The 21,001-nt window shown below is 39.9% G+C and overlaps 1 protein-coding gene across 18 annotated transcripts in view; it reads right to left on the bottom strand.

Annotated features, from left to right (window-relative positions):
• DOCK9 (dedicator of cytokinesis 9) overlaps positions 1 to 21,001 on the bottom strand; it is a 277,563-nt gene that overhangs the window by 126,707 nt on the left and 129,855 nt on the right. For all 18 annotated transcript variants that reach the window (XM_055336137.1, XM_055336149.1, XM_055336142.1 and 15 more), the window contains exon 3: positions 4,094 to 4,183. In XM_055336137.1, the coding sequence (XP_055192112.1) occupies positions 4,094 to 4,183 (90 nt within the window). The remainder of the gene's footprint in view (positions 1 to 4,093; positions 4,184 to 21,001) is intronic.

The following is a 21,001-nucleotide window of genomic DNA, read 5'->3' on the forward strand; positions in this document are numbered from 1 at the left end:
CTTCAAAGCCCTTGGCTCTTAAGAAGTCATGTGCTTTCTACTAGAAGTGAAAGTGGATAATGGAAAGTGTGAACTTAAAGACCCTTTCATGGTGTTTAGTAACGTTACAACTAGCTCTGTTACTAAGTCTGATGTAAATCTGCCCTCGGTTTTCCCTGTATAAGGGCCAGAGGGAGGTTATTAGGAGAAAAAAATTTAGATTCCAGTTCACAATGGCACTGTGATATCACCTTGTGTGCACGCACATATACATGTGAACCAAAGGAGGGGGAGCTTGATATTCTACAATGATACTAACCTACGCATTGCTGTGAGGCACAGGGCAGGCCGTCCCAAAATGTACAACAGCATATTGCTTGTTTTCAACTGAAGCTACTTGGGAATCAAACCACTCAAGGACACTGAGACTCTCTTCTATCCCCCTGAAAGTCAGAAACAAATCTCCTATATGAAAATTACTCTCCTATACTAAGAAATTAAAAAACCGTTATCACCAGAGGTAGGGACTTTATAGTTGAGAAACCTACAAAAATAAACATTATCTTTTTCCTAATCTACTACCTCAGCCTAAATTCTGCTTAGAATTCCTTACTAGTTAAAGCTCCCAAATGCCTGTCTTCTTTATCCTGTCAAATCCTCACAAATTTATTGTCTTTTTGCCTAAAATTTATAAAAACTGCCTGCCTTGGTCATGTCTTGGAGTCTCAGTTTCATTATAGGACGTCCATGTGCACATAATAAAACCTTGGGGTTTTTTTCCTCCTGTTAATGTGTCTCATATCAATTTAACTCCTACACTAGCTAGAAGAAACTCTTGGGGGGAAATAGTAAGTTTCTATGTCCCCTATATTGCATTAAATTCCCTCATACCCAACAGATTAAACAGACCAGCATGGTGTCTTTCACTCATCTATCCAGGATGATCCACTGAATAGTGTGTAGACTTTAAAAACTATAAGGCCATATCCACTAGAACTTTAAATATGAATGAGTCAAAATCAATAGGGGAAGTGTTTGATTAAGTTACCACCAGCTAAATTGATTTCTGTAATAGTCAGCTCTTGGTTACACATACGTAAACTTGAGTATGGAAAAAAAAAATGAATGAATAATTGAAATGACTAAGTGAAGAAGTAGTTAAAAAAAAAAAAGGTAGTTAAATGTACTTTTGACTTATCTCATTGACTTAACCCTGGCTATAATCAACATCATAATCAAAGTCTGTATTCTGCTTACTTCAGTTCATCATTTAGATGAACAACCTTCTTTAATCTTTCATAGCTTATGTCCAAAGGCCTTCTGAAACAAACTCCCTCTCACACCAAAGTCATGAAAATAACTACATCAACAATACCAAGTCCTTCTCTCCTGCCAGACTCTATGCTAAGCATTCTACAGGTATGGTTGTGAAGGGCAGGTAGTGTAAGATTTTTATATTACCATTCTGAAAGCAGAGAAGGGGTAAGAACAGAATTGGATGGGAGGGTTGAAAACTTCAATCTCTTTGCCATGTGGTTACAAATGTTTTTAATTTTTTAAGTACTATTTTATTCTTGTAAATGCTTTTCAAAAAATACTTTTAAAGCATTTCCACCATTGAGAACATCTGACATCCACACTCAAAGTTACATTCCAAACCAAGAGTGATTTCAGAATTATCTGTAGGCTTGGGTTTTCCCAACTGTTTTCTCTAGATCCATTAGCACAGTCAAGTCAGGTCTGACTAGGTATGACACATTCTTGTGCACACACTCCTATTCTCTGTTTAGCTTTGAGCAAGCATGGCAACTAAAGTCATACCACCAAAGTCTCTGGCAGGACATTAAACCTACTCTGAAGTATGACATGCACCTGCGCAGTTAAAAAGGAAATAAATAAGCACACACTTGCATACAATCAGTGCACGTATGAATGGAAGACCTAAGTGCCCAGATTTTTAATATCTTAGGTACAATGGGTAAGAAAGATAATTATCGTGTTTAAATATTTTAAATTAGGGATCCCTGGGTGGCGCAGCGGTTTGGCGCCTGCCTTTGGCCCAGGGTGCGATCCTGGAGACCCGGGATCGAATCCCACGTCAGGCTCCCGGTGCATGGAGCCTGCTTCTCCCTCTGCCTGTGTCTCTGCCCCTCTCTCTCTCTCTGTATGACTATTGTAAATAAATAAAAAAAAAATTAAAAAAAATTAAAAAAAATAAATATTTTAAATTATAAGAAACAGTTAAGCAGGTTAGGTAGCCAGAGAGTCATTCATTTAACAAGCCCTTGTTGACAGTGCACATGGCAGGCATCAGCCAAATTCTGAGGCTGAAGTACAGGATAAGGCAAGCAACCCCCACCCCTCCGGGAATGTAGAAAGTCTAGGAGATGAGGGTTTACATCAGAAATCAGCATCCAGAGAACTGTAACTCTAGAAATATAGGAATCCAACTGGCTGATTTCATGACTGACCTTCCAAACTCATGAAATTCAATAATATTTTGAAGTTAATACTGAAAGGTTTTGAAGTTGTTTTAAAAAGAAAGCCATTAGGTCATTCTCGGCTGGACCAGAGGATGGAGAGGAAGTGCTGCTGCACTCCACCCTAGTGGCAGGGTCCCAAGAGGCCTGAGTTCTACTGGCTCCAGCAGCGTAGCACGAAGCTGCTCTTGCTCAGCCTGCAGTGACTGAAGAACTAAATGGAGAGTCATCCCTCAAAAATCATGTTTTTTGAGAAATTGGGAGAACTGAATCAGTAACCAGTAAGATGCTCCATGCTGTAAAATAGGAGGGCAACAAGACCCTTTCTGCTAAAGGGAAGATAGTGGGAGATGCCTGGGTGGCTCAGGGGTTGAGCATCTGCCTTTGGCTCAAGGTGTGATCCTGGAGTCCTGGGATCGAGTCCTGCATTGGGCTCCTTGCATGGAGCCTGCTACTCCTTTTGCCTGTGTCTCTGCCTCTCTCTGTGTGTCTCTCATGAATAAATAAATAAAATCTTAAAAGAAAAAAAAGGCCAGGTAGTATTTTCAGCATTGAGGGTCACATGGTCTCTGCTGTAAACACTCAATTCTGAGTTACAAGGTGAAATAAAACTTTATTGACAAAAACAGGCTGTGGGCCAGACATTGCCTGTGGGTCACTCACAGTTTGTTTACATCCTGCTTTAAAATAAACACTTAAGACTATATAAACATATCTGACTCTATTTGCCTAGAATTAATTCTACTAATATAGCAGCAAAGAAAGTAAAACAAGAAGTTCTTTTCAGAAGGATGAGAGATGATACTTCTGCAATTTTAAATACATATTTAATTTTTTTAGAATCTCAGTGGAAACTAAATATTGTTATTATGATCTTGTTATTTTAATTGGTCTTCACTTTTAAAAACATAACTTCCTTGTGGTGGGCAAACTTATTGATGGGCATATGTATCATCTAAAACTCAACTAGAAAAACAAAGATAAAAATCCATTATTTTTAAATGAAGGAGCACTTCAAGAAACAAAATTAAAAGACCTAATTAGTTTATTGTATCTAAAAGCACCTAGAAAAAGAAACAGAAATCCTAAGGGGGTTAAAAGCAGTCTAAATTCAGTAATTTCTCTTTCCTCTTTAACAAGATAATAATTACTTATATGTTCAAACAAGAGTGATTATAATCATACATTGATCGGAGATAGTCAGACTCTGTTCATTATCACCTGGCACTTCATGAATATTGAACTAGTCTTGAAAATAAATCACAAATATAAACATTTAAAGTAAATGAATGCTTAAATGTGTATGCTAAGCTTCTAATTGAAAATAATCTCAATAATAGCCTCTGCAAAAGATTTCCAGTGAGTTCATAAGAGTTACCCCTTATTCTATGACTATGAGGTAATTTCTGTAGAATTCATGTTTTAAACAGTCATCAGAAATGACCACTGTTGACATTTCTGTCCAAGTTTCAGACTCTGAAAACTCTATACTATTCTATTTTAACTTCCATTATAAAAATGTAACTACATCTCTGACACTTCCTTGAAAATACCATTGAAATTAAAGGGGGGAGAGTGTTATCAAAAAGTAGCTTTAAAATAACATGTGAATTAATGTAGAAAAAGCACATTACCTCTGTAACAAATAAGCTCTGTGCTTCCTCTTCCGCGTCTGCAGGAACAGTGGAGCACATATACCGACCCTGTCGTCTCAGAGTGGCCGTCTGTGGGGGAAAGTGCAGGCAGAGGGTTTAGTTACTGGAGGATGGAAAGGCGCCACCCTTGGGGTGCAGCAGGGCCCTACTCGGACACAGGCACTTCGGTTTCTGCCAGCCCTACACTTCTTCCTCCTTGGGTCACACACAACAGATCCCTTTGGGTATCAGAAAGTTGGAAGCCATGTGTGCGGCAATGGCTTCTGCTTCTTTCTGGGTCAGGGGCCCAGGGAGCCCTCTGCTCCCCACCAGGCAGGGTAGAGGCCACTTTCAGAATCCCTAACACTCTACAACCCCAAGTACTTGATCTAGTCCCACTACATTGCCTTTTACTTGTCTTAATGGCCTTTTTCTAGAGTAATACAGACATACCATAAAATTTACCATTTTAACCTTTTTTTAAAAGATCTTTTTAAGTAAACTCTATACCCATCATAAGGTCAAACTCATGACACTGAGACAAGAGTCTTGAACTCCACTGACTAAGCCAGCCAGGCACCCCAGTTTAACCACGTTTAAGTGTATAGTTCAGTGGCATTAAGTAGGTTCACACTGGTGTGCAATAACCATCAAAACATCTATGTCTTCTTTTTTAGTTTTATTGAGAAATAATTGACATATAGCACGATGTAAGTTTAAGGCATACAGCACAATGGTTTGCTTTACATCTACTGCAAAATGAGGATCATGATAGGTTCAGCTAACATCCATTTTCTCACATGAATACAATAAAAAGAAAAAAGAAAGAGAAAAAAACCCTTCTCCTTGTGATGAGAAGTCTTAGGATTTACTCTCTTAAGAGCTTTCCCATATATTATTCAGCCATATTTATGGTAGTCGCCATGTACATCACGTCCCTTGTACTTATTAATCTCTTACCTGGAAGTTTGGATCTTTTCACCACCTTCCTCCAATTCTTCCTCCCCCTACCCTCCACCTCTGGTAACCACAAGTCTGATCTTTTTTTTCTATGACTTTTGTCTTGTTTTATTCCACAAATAAGTGAGATCACACAGTATTTGTCTTTCTCTGTCTTATTTCACTTAGCAAAATGCCTGCAAGGTCCATCATATTGTTACAAATGGTAGGATTCCCTCATTTTTTATGGCTTAATATTATTCCGTTGCAGATACATACCACAACTGCTTTATCTATTCACCTATCAGTGGACACTTAAGTTGTTTCTATGTCTTGGCTACTATAAATAATGCTGCTATAAACAGTAGATATCTTTTTGAGTTAAAACTTTCATTTCCTTTGGATATATTCCCAGAAGTGGGATTACTGGGTCATAAGCTGGTTCTACTTTTAATTTTTTTGAGAATTCTTCATACTGTTTTCCATAGTAGCTGCTCTAAATTACAACTCTGCCAACAATGCACAAGAGTTCTCTTTTCTCCACATCCATGCCAGCATCTGATCTCTTGTCTTTTTTTTTTAAACATGTTTCACCAATAGTTTTATTTATTTTGTTATCTTTTATCTTTTGGATAACAGCTATTCTAGCAGACATGAGGCAATATCTCACTGTGATTGTATCTGCATTTCCCTAATGATTAGTGATGTTGAACATCTTTTCTTGTTGGCTTTTTGCACACCTTCTTCAGAAAAATGTCTGTTCAAGTCCTTTGTCCTTTTTAACTTGGGTTATTTGTTTTGTTTTGTTATTGAGTTGTATGAGTTCTACATATATTTTGGATATTAACCCCTGGATATATGGTTTGCAAATGTTTTTTCCATTTATTTCTTCATTTTATTGATGGTATCTATCTATCTATCTATCTATCTATCTATCTATCTATCTCTCTATCTACGATACAGAGAGACAGAGACATAGGCAGAGAGAAAAGCAGGTTTCCTGCGGGGAGCCCAATGCAGGACTCGATCCCAGGACTCTGGGATCACGCCCTGAGCTGAAGGCAGACATTCAACCACTGAGCCACCCAGGCATCCCTTATTAATGGTTTCTTTTGCTGTGAATAAGCTTTTGTGTTTGCTGTGGTCACAGTTGTTTTTTATTTTGTTACTTGTGTTTAAGGTTTCATACCCCCCAAAAAAATCATTACCGAGGCCCATGCTAAGAAGCTTTTTTCCAATGTTTCTTCTAAGAGTTTCATGATGTCAGGTCTATGTATAAGTCTTTAATCCATTTTGAGTTCATTTTTGTTGAGTAGTGTAACACATGGGTCCAGTTTCATTCTTTTACATGGGAACAGACAATTATCCCAGTACCATTTATTGTCTCTTCTCCATTGAGTATTCTTGGTTCCCCTGTCAAATATTAGTTGACTGTATATGCTTGGGTTCATTTTGGGCTCTTGATTCTGTTTCATTGGCCTACATGTCTGTTTTTATGCTGGTACCATATTATTTTGATGACTACAGCTTTATAAGTAGAACTTGAAAGAGGGCGTGAGATGCCTTGGGCTTTGTTTTTTCTCAGGATTTCTTCAGCTACTTGGGGGTCTTTTGTGATTCCATGTAAGTTTTAGGAGTGTTTTTTTCTACTTCACATTCATCTCTTAGTTGCCTTTGTGTCCATTCTTGTTCACTGCCACATCCCCATGCCTAACAGCACGGTAGCCAGACAAGTAAAAGGTGCTCAATCAATATCTGTTGAAGAGACCTATGAATTAAGAATGCTACCACCCCTCCTGTAAATATTAGAACTGTTCTCACGTTTAAAGAGAATTACTGCTTATTTTATTTTTTAAGATTTTATCCATCCATTCATGAAAGACACACACAGAGAGAGAGAGAGGCAGAGACACAGGCAGAGGGAGGAGAAGCAGGCTCCACACAGGGAGTCTGACGTGGGACTCAATCCCGGGTCTCCAGGATCATGCCCCAGGCCGAAGGCAGGCACTAAACCACTGAGCCACCTGGGCTGCCCAATTACCGCTTATTTTAAATAATAAAATGCCTCATGACTTCAGGCAGTAGCACATCCACCCTAATTAACATTGTTTAGAAGGTACTATTTTGTCAATATGAGAAAACTGCACTTCAGGTTTCAGAGAGAAATGTTCTAGATTTTTTTCTCCCAAGAACTATAATCCTTGGATACTATTAACAGATCATAGTTATAAAAACAGCACACATGAAAACATTTTGCAAGGAGAATCTACCCTGCAGTAGCTCTTTGTGGCTACTTAAACTAAACTATCATCCCCCAGTATTTGTCCCAGATGTTCTCTGGTTAGAGGAAGCTTTGGGTCAAATCTGTGATCCCTCTTCTCCAGCTGGGAGAAAACTTCAGGACATATATTTTATATATAGTTTAACTTAATTTCCTTCCCCTATTTTCTCAATGTTGTGTCTACTCCACTTATTTTACTCATTTTTGCATCGTGTCTAATTTGGGAAGTAATCTTAAACCCTGTTTTTAGAATAGGTCCCCTTATTCTAAAGGAAGGGAATGAAGGAACCCCATTCTCCACTGAAGTCCTTCATGGGTAAATTACTAATTCATTCAGCCTCCAAAAGGGCTTTGTAAGCCTTCGCTCTTGGTTTCTTTACAAATTTCAAAACTGGTGACCCTTATTTCCCACCTATTCCCATGAAATGCCATTAAGATATGTGACAATAACCACTGAAGATACATAATCTATTCACAAAGTTTCCACATAACACAGTGATTATGAGGTTGTCAAAACTATTAAAAATCAGAAATACTATAAGAAAAGGGGGACTTGTTCAAGAAACTGTATGCTTCAAAGAAGGATTCACTCTACATCCTTACTTATCTTGATATATTTCGGTCGATCAAGATTTTTTAAACTAATTACTGTACTTTTAAAATGTTGAGGAAATGCTCGGGTCAAGAAATGGGATGATCAGAGGCATTTCTAGCCCATTTCCCATCACAGCACTAGTCAAAAGAGAAAATTTATTACAACATTTTCCCAGTAGAATTATCAACTCAAAAAACTTTAATTATGTGACACATTTCCAATTCCTCTAAGGTGAGAGAAATAGGATATGGATCTTTTTGACTCCTATAGATTAGAGTGAATGCCATTATGCTCTTACTTTAAAAAAAAAAAAAAGGCAACTTTAAGCATTAAAGAGAGACCTGACCTTTTACAGTAAAGAGAGCACTGGGCATAATTAAACCAATCATCTGTGTGTTTATTTAGTACCCATCAGTGGCAGAATACTAGGTTTGAATCCATTACTGATCAGGTCCCAGCTCTGATTTTGACAAAGTTTAGTTTTCTGACAAGAGCCCTTTGCTCTCCCAGAGACTTCATCCAAATAAACTTAATACATTTCTTAAAAATCATTCACTTGGGATCCCTGGGTGGCGCAGCGGTTTGGCGCCTGCCTTTGGCCCAGGGCGTGATCCTGGGGACCCGGGATCGAATCCCACGTCGGGCTCCCGATGCATGGAGCCTGCTTCTCCCTCTGCCTGTGTCTCTGCCTCTCTCTCTCTCTCTCTCTCTCTCTCTCTGTGACTATCATAAATAAATAAAAATTAATAAAAAAAATTGTTTAAAAAAATCATTCACTTAAGTGAGACATACTTCTATAGTACATATCTAGCTTAAATGTTATTTTTATATCTATTTCTTGTTGTATATAAAATCGGATGTTTTAGATCATCTCTTTTAGGTAGATGGCTGCTATCCTTCCCTATATATTCATGCTGTTCCTCACACTAAAAGGTGGATGACTTCCCTCTCCTTGAATCTAGGCTGGCTTTGACCAATCAAATGAGGTGGAAGTGGTATTCTGCTAGTTCCAAACTTAGCAAACTAGCAACTCTGCTCTTCCTTCTTGGAAGACAACCTCCGCATAAAAAGTTCTACTACCTGATACCATTATGCTGTAAGTCCAAACTAGCCATATGGAGAGGCCAGACATAGGAAGATGCCCCACCAGCCCACAGTTGGTCCTAGTCAAACTGGTAGAGACATCACAATTAAGTGAGGAATGATTCCAGCCCCTGCAGATAGCAAGTAAAGCAGAACAACCCAGTTAAGCCTTGATCAGATTTCAGGATTGTGAGAAATGACAAATCATTACCCTAAATTACCAGGCTTTGGAGTGGCTTGTTACTTAGCAATAAATAACTGTAATAAGACTCTAAGAGATTAAGAAGATGTCCTAATTAACGTACTGAAGAATACTGATGTTTTCATGAAAATGTTTTCAAATACTAATCACAATATAGAGTTAGGACAGAAGCACTGAGGGAACACACTAAGCTGCAATCTGGTTTCCATATTCACCTTTTCTAGAACATTTGTCAATGTCCTAAAAATGGACAAGTAAAATGGATAAAAATGTCCGTTGGACTTTTTAAGAGTAGATATCAATGGCTTCTCCTCCCTGAAAACATTGTACCTATCATTTTAGGGCTCAGCATAAGTATAATTTCAACCATCTATCCATCCATGCCTTCAATGAGTTATTACTTTCTACCACCAGACACAGAATTAGCAGTTGGACACACCAAGTTTAATAAAGTGTACCTGCTGTTCCTATAAAGCTTAGAGTCTGATGACAGAGGAAGAGGAGGAAATAAATTATTAGCGTGCTAAGAGTACGACAGAAAAGCATGAGAGAAAGAGGCACAGAAGCACAGGCTGATGAGAGGAAAGAAAAGGGGAGTCTATATCCAACAGGAGGGAGAAAAGGACATCAAGAAGGTGTGTACCATGGCAAAGACACTTAAACTAAATTGTATGGGATGGGTACAAGTTGTATTCAGTACACGAGGGGTAGAAACTTGGTAGTTAAAAGAGCAAAATAAAGACGTAATAAATTAGATTAGCTCTTTGCACACACAAAAGAGACCCAGTAAGTCCTAAAACTACAAATATATCCTATGCTGAAGGAAAAACTGTCAAGAACTCTAATTAAACTTGAATTAAAAAACACTGAAGAATGAAAAAACCCACTAACCTATAGCCTAATCAATGGTCTTAACTCACCCAGGGAAAGAAGGAGCCAAGAAAAAGAACAGGGCTTGCATGAGCAGAGCAATTTTGTCAGTATCTTTATCACCATTTAAAAGGAAAGGCTGAAAAAAAAATAAAAATAAAATTAAAATTAAAATTAAAATAAAATAAAAGGAAAGGCTGGAATCCATTGGCTGGGGTCACTAGTGCACCATTAACATTGCACGTGACCCCAGTGAGGAGTCATCACTTGAGGTCCTCAGTTCCCAAGGGTCTTCCCACTCACTGCTGAGCCCAGCCTCGCCCATTCACTTGTTTATAATGTGATTCCCATTTAAACTTTCCTAAAGAGAGAGAGCTGACACAGCCAATGTATTCTGATCTGCTTATTAATTCTAGTTCTCAATGCTAATTATTAAATGACATTTGGTTTGTTCTCTTGTGGGCTGTCTGCTACATATCAGTTCTCTGAGACCAAACAACTCTGGTCACATTGAACAAATTCAGTTTCTGGACTTGCAGATCTAAGATCTGATCCTAGACCTTGGTGACTTATAAACCATGGCCCATGAGGCCCTGTCTGATAGCAGCTTGTCAATCCCTGACTCCATTATCCAAAACTTTCCATAGGCACATATCCCACTTTCTCCTATCAGACTACAGATTCCTCTGAGAGCAGGAGACATATCCTCCAATCTGTAACTCTGTGCTAAGTACTCAATAAATGTTTCAAGAATGAATGAAGTAGTCAATGGAATAGAAATAGGACTCTACCAAAATCATCCATTACTTGTATATAATGTTTTTTCCTGTTATTACAAATAGTTCTCTGGCACATTATGAAAAGTGAAGTCTTCCCTTGAAGACTACAGCATGAGTAAATGCTACATTTTAATTCTCCTTAGATTTTGTTTATTAAAAGTCATATTTGGGTAATAGTCTACTGTCTGCCAAATCGATTCACATTAAATTTCTGCAGTTTTATTTATCTGGCTTGTAACAGAGACCCAATCAATACCTGGAGATTTATACTCCATGAACACTAAAGCCCTCCTCAAAAGTGGACTTAATTTTCTTTTTCATGGTTGTGGTATTCTCTTATAGTTTTCTACCAGTTAAAATTATATTCCTACTAAAAAATGGGTCTGTGTTCACTTTATATATATCAACATCAAATGTGGACAAAGAATAGGAGTCTCATTAACTATGTTTGGAAATAATTCCATTCTACTAATAAGCAAGCTTAGCAGCAGCATTCTCTAACTTTCTGCAAGAGGGAAGGGAGAAACATTTCACACTAAGAAGTGTGATAAGATCTGCAAATATAAATACATCCCTGACAACCATTTGGATAGAAATCGCAGAGCACAAAAATTTAAAAATAAAATAATAATTTCAGGGGCACCTGAGTGACTCAATCCGTTGGGCATCTGACTCTTGATTTTGGCTCAGGTCATGATCTCAGGGTCGTGAGATCAAGCCCCATGTCAAGCCCCATGCCAGACTCCCCGCTCAGTGCAGTCTGCTTGTCCTTCTCCCTCTGCTCTCTCTAATATATAAATAAAATCTTTTTTAAAAACATAAAAATAAAAGCTCTCCTCTAGCTACTGTAATAGTCTAAATTATTTTTGTCAGTTATGTTACTTAGGTCCTTAATTACCTTGGCCAAATATGGAGTCTTACAAGGAAGTCCAAAAAAAAGTCAGGAGTTACTGAAAAGAAAAATTTAGACCTGCTACAGGAAGAGAAATGGATAAAGTCCTCAACCCAAAGGGCTCAGAAGATGATCCAAGGAAACATGAAAGCCCAGGTCAATCTTTAGACAACTTTTTTGTTTTTAAATGTAATGAATTGAAGGAGTTCAGAGTTGCCCCCAGACCTGAAAAGAAACAGCAGAACTTATAACGATCTTCAGTCTAATTTGGAAGGACAAATTTCAAATAGATGCTCTTTTATTTTAAAAACTTTTTTTCTCTCTGGGATACCTGGGTGGCTTAGTGGTTGAGCGTCTGCCTTTGGCTCAGGTCGTGATCCCAGGGTGGTGGGATCAAGTCTCACATCAGGTTCCCCCACAGGGAACCTATGTCTCTGTCTCTCTGTGTCTCCCATGAATAAAATAAATAAAATCTATTTTAAAAACAAACACTTTTTTCTCTCTTGGCTGAAATGATACCCCAATCTCTACCCCCAAAGACTGGGGTCACTTCAGGGGCTATAAGCCACAGCCCAGGGTGCTGGCCCAGGGCAGCAGGGCCGTGGGTCACCTGAAGGGACATACAGACCTACTGTACAGCAGGTCTCCTCATCTGAGCCCAGCCTGGGGTCTCCTGGCATTTCCTGACCCTCTTCTTTATCACTCACAGCTGGCCTGCTATAGCCCTCATCTTCTTCTTCAACTTGGAATCTCTCTCTACGAATTCCGGACCCAAACCTGGCACTGTCTTCTCTCCATCAGAGCCAGCCAACCCACCACCCTGACCCCACTGAAGCTGGGATACCAAGAAGCTCATGTTTCTAACCACAAGAAATGTGAGGTGAATAATTTAATTCAACTTCCTATGGAAGAATCTGAGAAGTAATATTGGAATGGGGTTTGAACTGAGAGCCAGGAAACCTGAGTTCTCATCTAAGTGTGGCCTCTAATTAGCTATGTGATTTTGAGGGAAAGTTTTAACTTTCCACGTCTGTAAGAGAGTTTTCTAAGGATCTCCAGGCTTCCTTTGTAATTTAAAAATTCCACAGTTCTGTGAACATGGAATTCTAAGTCTATCTCTCTCAAATGGCTTATTATCTGAGTGTTACGAGGTGCTTTGAGAGAAAGTAAAAGACATTCAAACACATAAGCCATATACTAGGTCTGTTTAGATTGACTACCTCATTTGTTGTTTTATGAAATGAATCCTTGGATTTGCAGGAGGGAAGAGTCACTTTGTAGGCTTAAATAAATATAGGATGAGTGGTAACAAAAACGTGCTTTTGTGTCATTGTTTCTTTACTGTTCTATTCCTCTTAATATATATGGTATGGGGCTTTTTATTAATCACTTTAGAAAGAGCATTAAAACTTTAACAAAACAACCAACCCTCTTAATTCCTGGTGGGAAGCATGCATCACCACTGCTGTTCAAAATATTCTATTTTATAAGATTTTAATTAAGACACTGAAACAAAAGCCCACCCATCCCCTGAGACCACATGAACAATGAGCTAGAGACAGAGAAGTGGGTGGGCTGCAACGTGAGCCAGCTGCATGCACCCGCCACAGACTGGCTCCCCATCTCTCCTATTCAAAGGAGCACAGGACTGGGAGTGTCCACCCTCAGACAGAAAAACAAACATAACAGGCAGCCCAGAAGGAAACACAGGCCCTGCAACCGGAAGAGACAGTTCCTCTAGTGTTCTAAGCAGAGAGACTCTGAAGAGAAGCAAGGCCATAGTGCCTCAGCTTAGACACTGAGTTTCAGCAGGTGAAGAAGGTCTTGGAGAGGAGGTACTGGGTCACTTAGGCATGTGGCTGGCAGTGTCAAGAGCAAGGGAAATTTGCTGGGTGCCTGGGGTCTTACCTCTGAGGTGGGCTCTGAGCCCTGAGGATGGCCTAAGAACAGAGAAGACCCAAGACTCACTCTAATAGGTGACCTGCTGGACAGAGAAGCCCACCAGGTCTCAGGGCCTGGTCAGCTCCCCTCTACCCTGAGGCAAAAAATGTGGACTCTCTCTGCTTTTGCAGGCAGCCCCTTCCCTGTCTGTAATTCCATACAAAACATCCTGTACTTGTTCATTTTTGTGTTGAATTCACTTAATAGAAATATGCCTTCACACCTCTGAGGGCTTGATGCATTTGCAGACAAACAGGACTTTCATCTTCCAGGAGAAGGACAACCTTGAGGTGTGGTAGGAGGGGGCCAGCACGCAGCGAGGACAGGGAAGTGGATGTCACCAGAAATCAAAGCCCAGGCGGTCCAGGGAAGATGGCTCTTCAGGCTGGCATCCCTCAGCCTGGCCCACCTCCTTTATTAAACAAGTGAGCCCTGGGTTGAATTGATATTGTGCTCAACTGGGCCAAATGGACAGGGTCCACTTCAATGTTCTAAAGTTATCCTGGATTTGCAACTACTCCCTGTTGGACAGGCAGCTCTCAATACCTCCTTCCTTTTGTCTCGAGGCTTGAGCCAAACTGCAGGGAGCCTCATGTGTCTGTAGAGTGAGGTCCTTTTATATCATATGCTGGATACCAGCCTTGGTTGCATTTGTCTATGTGTGAAACATTACTACTAGACAACTCTGGGGACTTAACTGTGACTTATCGAGCCCAGGGTAATGGAACCTTCCAAATGTCTGGCAGATGCATTTGTTTCAGAGCAGATGACTTGCTTTGGGAAGAATCAGTCCCCAGCCAGGCTGGAAATGGGGTGTTTCCTATATCTCATTGCAGGGATCATGTCTTAGCGGTAGACCCACAGCATTCTATTAACACCAGAAGATCCTGTTTTCGGTTTCCTGAGAACTCTCAATGTCTCATTCACTAATAATGAAGAAAATGGACAAGGCATGGGACAGAATGAGGGTCTAAAGAAATTCCATTTAGGTTTCTGGAGGGATTTAACAAAACACAGCTCTCAAGGAATCCATTAAAACCTTGCCAGGGCCAAGCCATGCTAGGGGCCACCTGAACCTCACAGCTCCTCCTCACTAGCCCCTGCAAGCTCCCTAGGCTCCCGTCCCACACTGTCCTTCTCCTTTAGCTCAACAGTGCTGTCCTGTGTGATGTTAGTGACTTTCCTTGCTGGACGTCCTCACGACAATGTGCTGATGTAGGGTGCTCTTGCGTGCAATGCAGTGTGGCACCCCTCTATCATCCCTCTTATCTGTTCTCTGCCAGTCATCTCTCTAAAATCCTCATCCAGTAGCATCAGGCCTCACTTCAGTCCTTTCCACAACTCCTCACTACCACCAGAATAAGGTCCAGGCTCTTCAGCAGAACCAAAGATCTTGGCTGAGCAGCTGTGATGACTTTTCTGGTCTTACCTGCCCTACTTCAGCCCTCCAGCACATGAGGACTTCTGACCCCCTCAAGCACCAGGCCATCCACTGGGCTGCAGAGCTGCTCCCACCACCCACATCTCCTACCAGACTTGAGACCTGCAGACTATGCCCCTCACCTTTACTTTTCTAACACCCAGCAGAACATCTGGCACAACATAAATGTTTGTTGAGTGAGTGGGCAGTTGAGATGTTAAAATGGGGATTCTTTTATTCAATTGTAAGATCACTCAGGGTTCCAAATGACACAGTGTCTCAGAACTGGTGAGCCATCAGGTAGCTTCTGTCACCACATAATGTCCTGTTTCCTAAAATGTCACATACATTTATAAGTTTCAGTAGACCTTTGAGAGTCATAAAAACTTCATTCTGCTAACTCCCCAAATTATACATTACATAACTTTCCAAATGTAGTAAACTCTAACTAAATCAGTTAAATGTTCAGGACCCTTCATGACCTGACTCATTGGTTAAATAAGTTCAGTTTTTAGAGATGTTGTTTCGTTTGTGTTCAGTTTGGTTTGGTACGACAAAGAAGCTTGTTTTTACTCACTCTTAAGTATCACTTCTCGAGAGAATGGAAGAGGGTGGTATCCAGAACACCAGGAGTGGCTTCTGGTCATTTGGGGGACAAGCGGCAGATCCAGTTTCCCCATGAGTATGGGGCTCAACTTGTTCCACATCACATGTCTTTGCAATTAAACATTGCCATCCTCAAAAATGAACTGATGTTACCTAGAGAGCTTCCCAGGCCCTCAGCTCCCTTCCTGCTAAGTGAGAGATATCAGCCAGATGTGCAAAGAGCTTTCCTGAATGCCTGAATGGTGGTGACTCTTTGAATTCTCACCTATCTATGAAAACCCAAATTTCAGGACAAATGTTACCTTTGAACTATAGATTAAGAAAAGTGAGTTTTAAGGAGGCTTATCACTTACCCTGACACCCAGGTTAGTAACAGAGAGACCAGGGGCTAAACCTCAGGTCCCATGACTAAATCTTCGGTCTTGCCACTACCCCTAGTGTCTAGAGGGTCCACCATCCCTCTGATTGATTTAAGTTCCATTTGGTAACATAACCTTGGGGAAGGTATAAGCAAGCACAGTTTCTTTCATCTTCTGCTTATCTGTATATGGCTCCATATGTCTTTCTTTAGAATACGATTTTAGTTGCTTAAAAAGATCCTATCTTTGTGTGAACTCCTCTTATCTTTGTGTGAACTCATAGTGAATACACTTCATGTTAAAACATGGTCATTATTTACATATTCCAAGATACTGGTGAACTTTCCTCTCAGGAAGGCTCACTGCCTCATGTTCTCCTTATGACTCAGGTGTAAAGTTTCACTTATGCATCAAGGATGATTTCTCTCAAATCCCTCCAAGCATTTGCCAGCACCACCACCACCACGTTGGTCTTATCAGAGCACCACGTTGGCCTCAGCACTTCAGCTCCTGGGATGCCATCCAGAGTCTTATTTTAAACACAGTGGAGCAGAGATTACGCTTTGCAGATAAAATGCTAAGCAGATGGGGAAGTCCTGACTCCAGGGCTTCTGACATCAGGGGACATCGCTGAACTTTCTTACTCTGATCTCTCTGGATCTCATATGCACACTGAGGGTGCTGCTGTGCACTCTGAGCAGGACACACTTGGCAGTATCTAGCTCAGCCAGGCAACCCTGGTGGAAAAAGGTAGAGCAATGGACACAGCAGGACCATTCCAGGTTGTAGAAACCAAAGAGATTTTGAACTTACTAATATGTTAAGTGACATCTGGTAATTCTCAGGCCAAAGCCTAGATTTTCTCTTCAAGGACATCTGTTCTTGTTTTTGCATGCAATCATACTGTGTCTCCTCTTCTACTCCCTTGATCTGCCACCTTGAGATGGTTTGATAGTTACAAATAATTATAATAAAGATAGATATTCAATGAAAGTAGAGATACAGTATAAATAAATCTCCACATGCTTACATGATCTTAGGATAACACCTTCGCTTAGAACTTCCTCTATGTGTGTTTGTTAGTTGTGTTTAATAACCTAAGACAAATAAATAAAAATCTTTAAAAAAATTTAAAAAAATAAAAATAAAAAATAACCTAAGACAAACACACTAATCACACAGATAAAATTCTCCTCCTACCCCCCAATGCTTACAAGTATGGTCTGTGCTTAACATTTCTACCAATTGTGGGACATTCCCATTCCCTCTGACCTATTTTCAATGTGAGCCAAACATTATTTTAATGAAGCAAAGAAGAAGATTTGAGTAAGGAAGAGAGGAAGGGAATGTGACCTGACATGGGGAATATATGCATACAGTGGTGGACTACTAGATTTATCCAGTATCATTCACTTTATATAAGAGAATCTAATCTTAGATTATTTATGCAGGTGATATCATGTGTGTGCCTTATTTCATCTATTTATGTAGTTAATCTCAACTCCTTACTTGATCATAAGTTTTCCTCAGCATTGTGAAGCATTTCTAGTAAGAAATCATGTAATACAGTATCTGCCTCAGAGGAAAAAAGGCTACTTCCCTTACCAGGCTGTGTTGAGGAAAACAGCTAATGTGCTTTGTAAACACAGAAATCAATCTGATAAGATTTTATTCTAATGGTTTTACGGCAGGCACCACAGTTTCCTAAATTACCCAGCTCCTGGGACACCATCACATATTCTGCATGAATGCCCCCACCAGTATAACACAGAACACACGTCCATCACATCCCCTAGTGTTGTATGCCATGGAGCATAATATCTACCTCCACTGATGGATGAATGGACCTGCTCTACCTGTAACAGAGAGTGGGGATCTGTAACAGAGGAAGGCCAGAATGCCCACCACAGTAGCACATCAGCTGAACCTCACTGAGGAGCAGCAGCAATCATGTCAGCTCATCTTCTGATCCCAAACAAGACTGCCATTTTCATTCAGAAAGCATGGCACAAATCAAACTTAATTATAGTTCCTCAATACATTTCCGTGGCTGCTGATAGAGAATCTGGTAGAGAAGCTGTTTTTCACAAGTCATTTTCACCCTCACTTAAATAATACTGAATTGGCATGTTTCCAAGACTGATATGCCTTTAAGTTTGTTGAGCTGAACAAGATTTTAAACAAATAAAGAAACAAATGTGACAATCAAGGAAAGAACAACCAAATGTTCCTAAATCACTTTCTTTTCCTGTTACATTTACAATAAGACCCATCCCAAGATCCCCAAGAACGCTGTTTAAGATTTTTTATTTGTTTATCTGTTTGTTTATGAGAGCATGAGCAGGGGTGGGAGGGTGGGGGGAAGAGCAGAGAAGGAGGGAGAGGGAAAGAATCTCAAGCTCTCCTGAATGTGAAGCCTGATGCAGGGCTCGATCTGATAACACGGAGATCATGACCTAAGTGGAAACCAAGAGTCATATGCTTATTGAGCCACCCAGGTGCCCCCGTGAAGAGCCCTGTTTCAAACCACATCCCTGTAACATTGGCATCTTCCATGTCTTCCCCATTCCTGGACTTCTTAGCTCATTCTCATTTTCCCAATCCTGATAAAACCTTTTGTTCTTACTCGGAACCATGATGATTCCTTCTCTCTGCTACTATTTAACATGAACTCCTATACCCCACCTGCTCACTTCATCAGCTCTGGACAAAAACTACCTTCACTGGCAAAAATGTCCTAGATATCAACTCCCTACCTCATCAGGAGGAGCTTGAGACTGCCCTTTCTGCCTACCTTCTTCAAACTCCTCCCCCTGTCTTCTAGGATCCTGCAGTTTCCTGGTTCTTTCCCAACTTCAGTCTGTTTCCCTTCCGCAGGGAAGACACCAAGATCCAGTCCCCTGAAGGCATCCCCATTCTCCTGGTCTCTGGGCTGCTGACTCGCATTTCTATGGGTAAGCCCAGATCAATAAGCCCTGCTCCTCTCTTAGGCTAAACTTCTACATTTCCAACCACTTAAAGGATTCTTAGTACCTGGATATCCCTCTATCTCCAACTTAACAGAATAAATTCTCATGGGACTCAATCTCTATCATGATACTAGTCACATTCTCATTATTATAAACCCTAAGTAATTCTCTAAGTTTTGAGCAATTTGAAAGCAGGAGCCCTGTCTTACACTCTAAGCATCTACAAGGCCGAGCCCTTTGCACAAGGAATAGAACTATCAGTTATAAGCTAATCAAATATACTCTTCAACTTGACTGATGAGTTCTGTCCAAAAAAATAAGCTTGTAGGACACATTTGATGATGAAAGCATGATCTGTCTGTGTTTTCTGTAAAAGTCATTACTTAAACTAGAATTAAAATCCTCATCTTGTTAAAGTCTGGCCAATATCAATTTAGAAATATTACTTATCCAGATTTTATTCAGGTAGGTTCAATCCTGGACATGAATTAATGGCCCAGAAACCACAATGTTCACAGAAAGTTATACCATTGGCCACTGAATTCCCTTGGATAAAAATTTCGAGGAATTTATTGAAAGAACATTTTTCAATAAAAAGTTCAAAACAAAGTACTGAGATTATTTTTTTGGCACCATATAATAAAAAGTGAGGACAAAACACTGTGGAAAGAATTTTTTCTTTTCAAAAGGACAGATGGGAAATGAGATCAGGGACTTCCAGGCCCTTTGTAAGTAGCAGGGCCTGCTTCCTTTCCAGATCAGTGGTTTGTAGATCATTATCAGTCTCATGTAAGTAGAGGAGGAAAAGAAACAGAGGAAAAATAAAAATCAGGATGTTATTTAAAGGGAAATGGATTAACCACATTTTTTCTATACAATGCTGAGAACACTTTAGGATTATCCTGTATCTAAACATTTCAAAAACTGAAAATTTCTAGGATTCCAATCACTAATCATCTTTCCTTGGTACTCCTGTTTTTCATTTTAAATTCTCTTGCTAGGGAATATGATGTTGATACTAAACCATGAAATATGCAGGAAGAACACCCAAGAAATTACTCCTCACTTTTGATTCTGAACAGTTTTAATGACGACAACTATTTCACATCCATGTGCAGGAGCACAGAAATCTTGCAACCACGCGCTCTTTTCTTTCAATTGTGGTAAAATATCCATCACATGAAATTTACCATTTAAGCCATTTTTAAGTGTACAATTCAGTAGCGTTAAGAACATTCTCTCTGTGGTGCAGCTATCACCACCATCCACCCATAGAACCCTTTTCATCCCACAAAACCGAAACTCTGTACCTATTAAACAGTAACTCCCTATTCCCCCAGCTTCTGACAACCACCATTTTACTGCCTGTCTCTATAAATGTGACTATTCATACAGTATTTGTCCTTTCTGATTGTCACACTTCACTTAGCATATGCTCTAAAGCTCACCCATGTCGTAGCACATGCCAGAATTTCCTTCCTTTTGAAGGCTGAATAACATTCCATTATATGGACAGACCACACTTTGTTTATCCATTCATCCACTGATGGATACTTGGGTTGTTTCCACCTTTTGGCTATTATGATTAATGCTGCCATGAACATGGGTGTACAAGTATTCTCTAAGTCTCTGCTTTCAAATCCTTTAGGTATATCTCTGAAAGTAAAACATGGTACGCTCCCTTTTACTTCTTCCATACAAATTCTATCCCTTGTTAGTTTGTATCACACACCAAAGACTAATTTTTGTGAAATGTAAATGGATCCATAAATTGCCACCAGCATCCTTTTTGACTAATTACCACCCTCCCCATATTCTATCCCTTTATATAACTGCACACACAGTAGTAAGCTGTGTAACAATCCAGGATACAAGGAGCTCTAAAGCAAGGTACAGATTCGGCAGAGTGACAGCAACAGTTAAGAATGTCAAACCAGGGATCCCTGGGTGGCGCAGCAGTTTGGCGCCTGCC

This window comes from Nyctereutes procyonoides, unplaced genomic scaffold (assembly GCF_905146905.1).
Source record: "Nyctereutes procyonoides isolate TBG_1078 unplaced genomic scaffold, NYPRO_anot_genome, whole genome shotgun sequence".
NCBI lineage: Eukaryota > Metazoa > Chordata > Mammalia > Carnivora > Canidae > Nyctereutes > Nyctereutes procyonoides.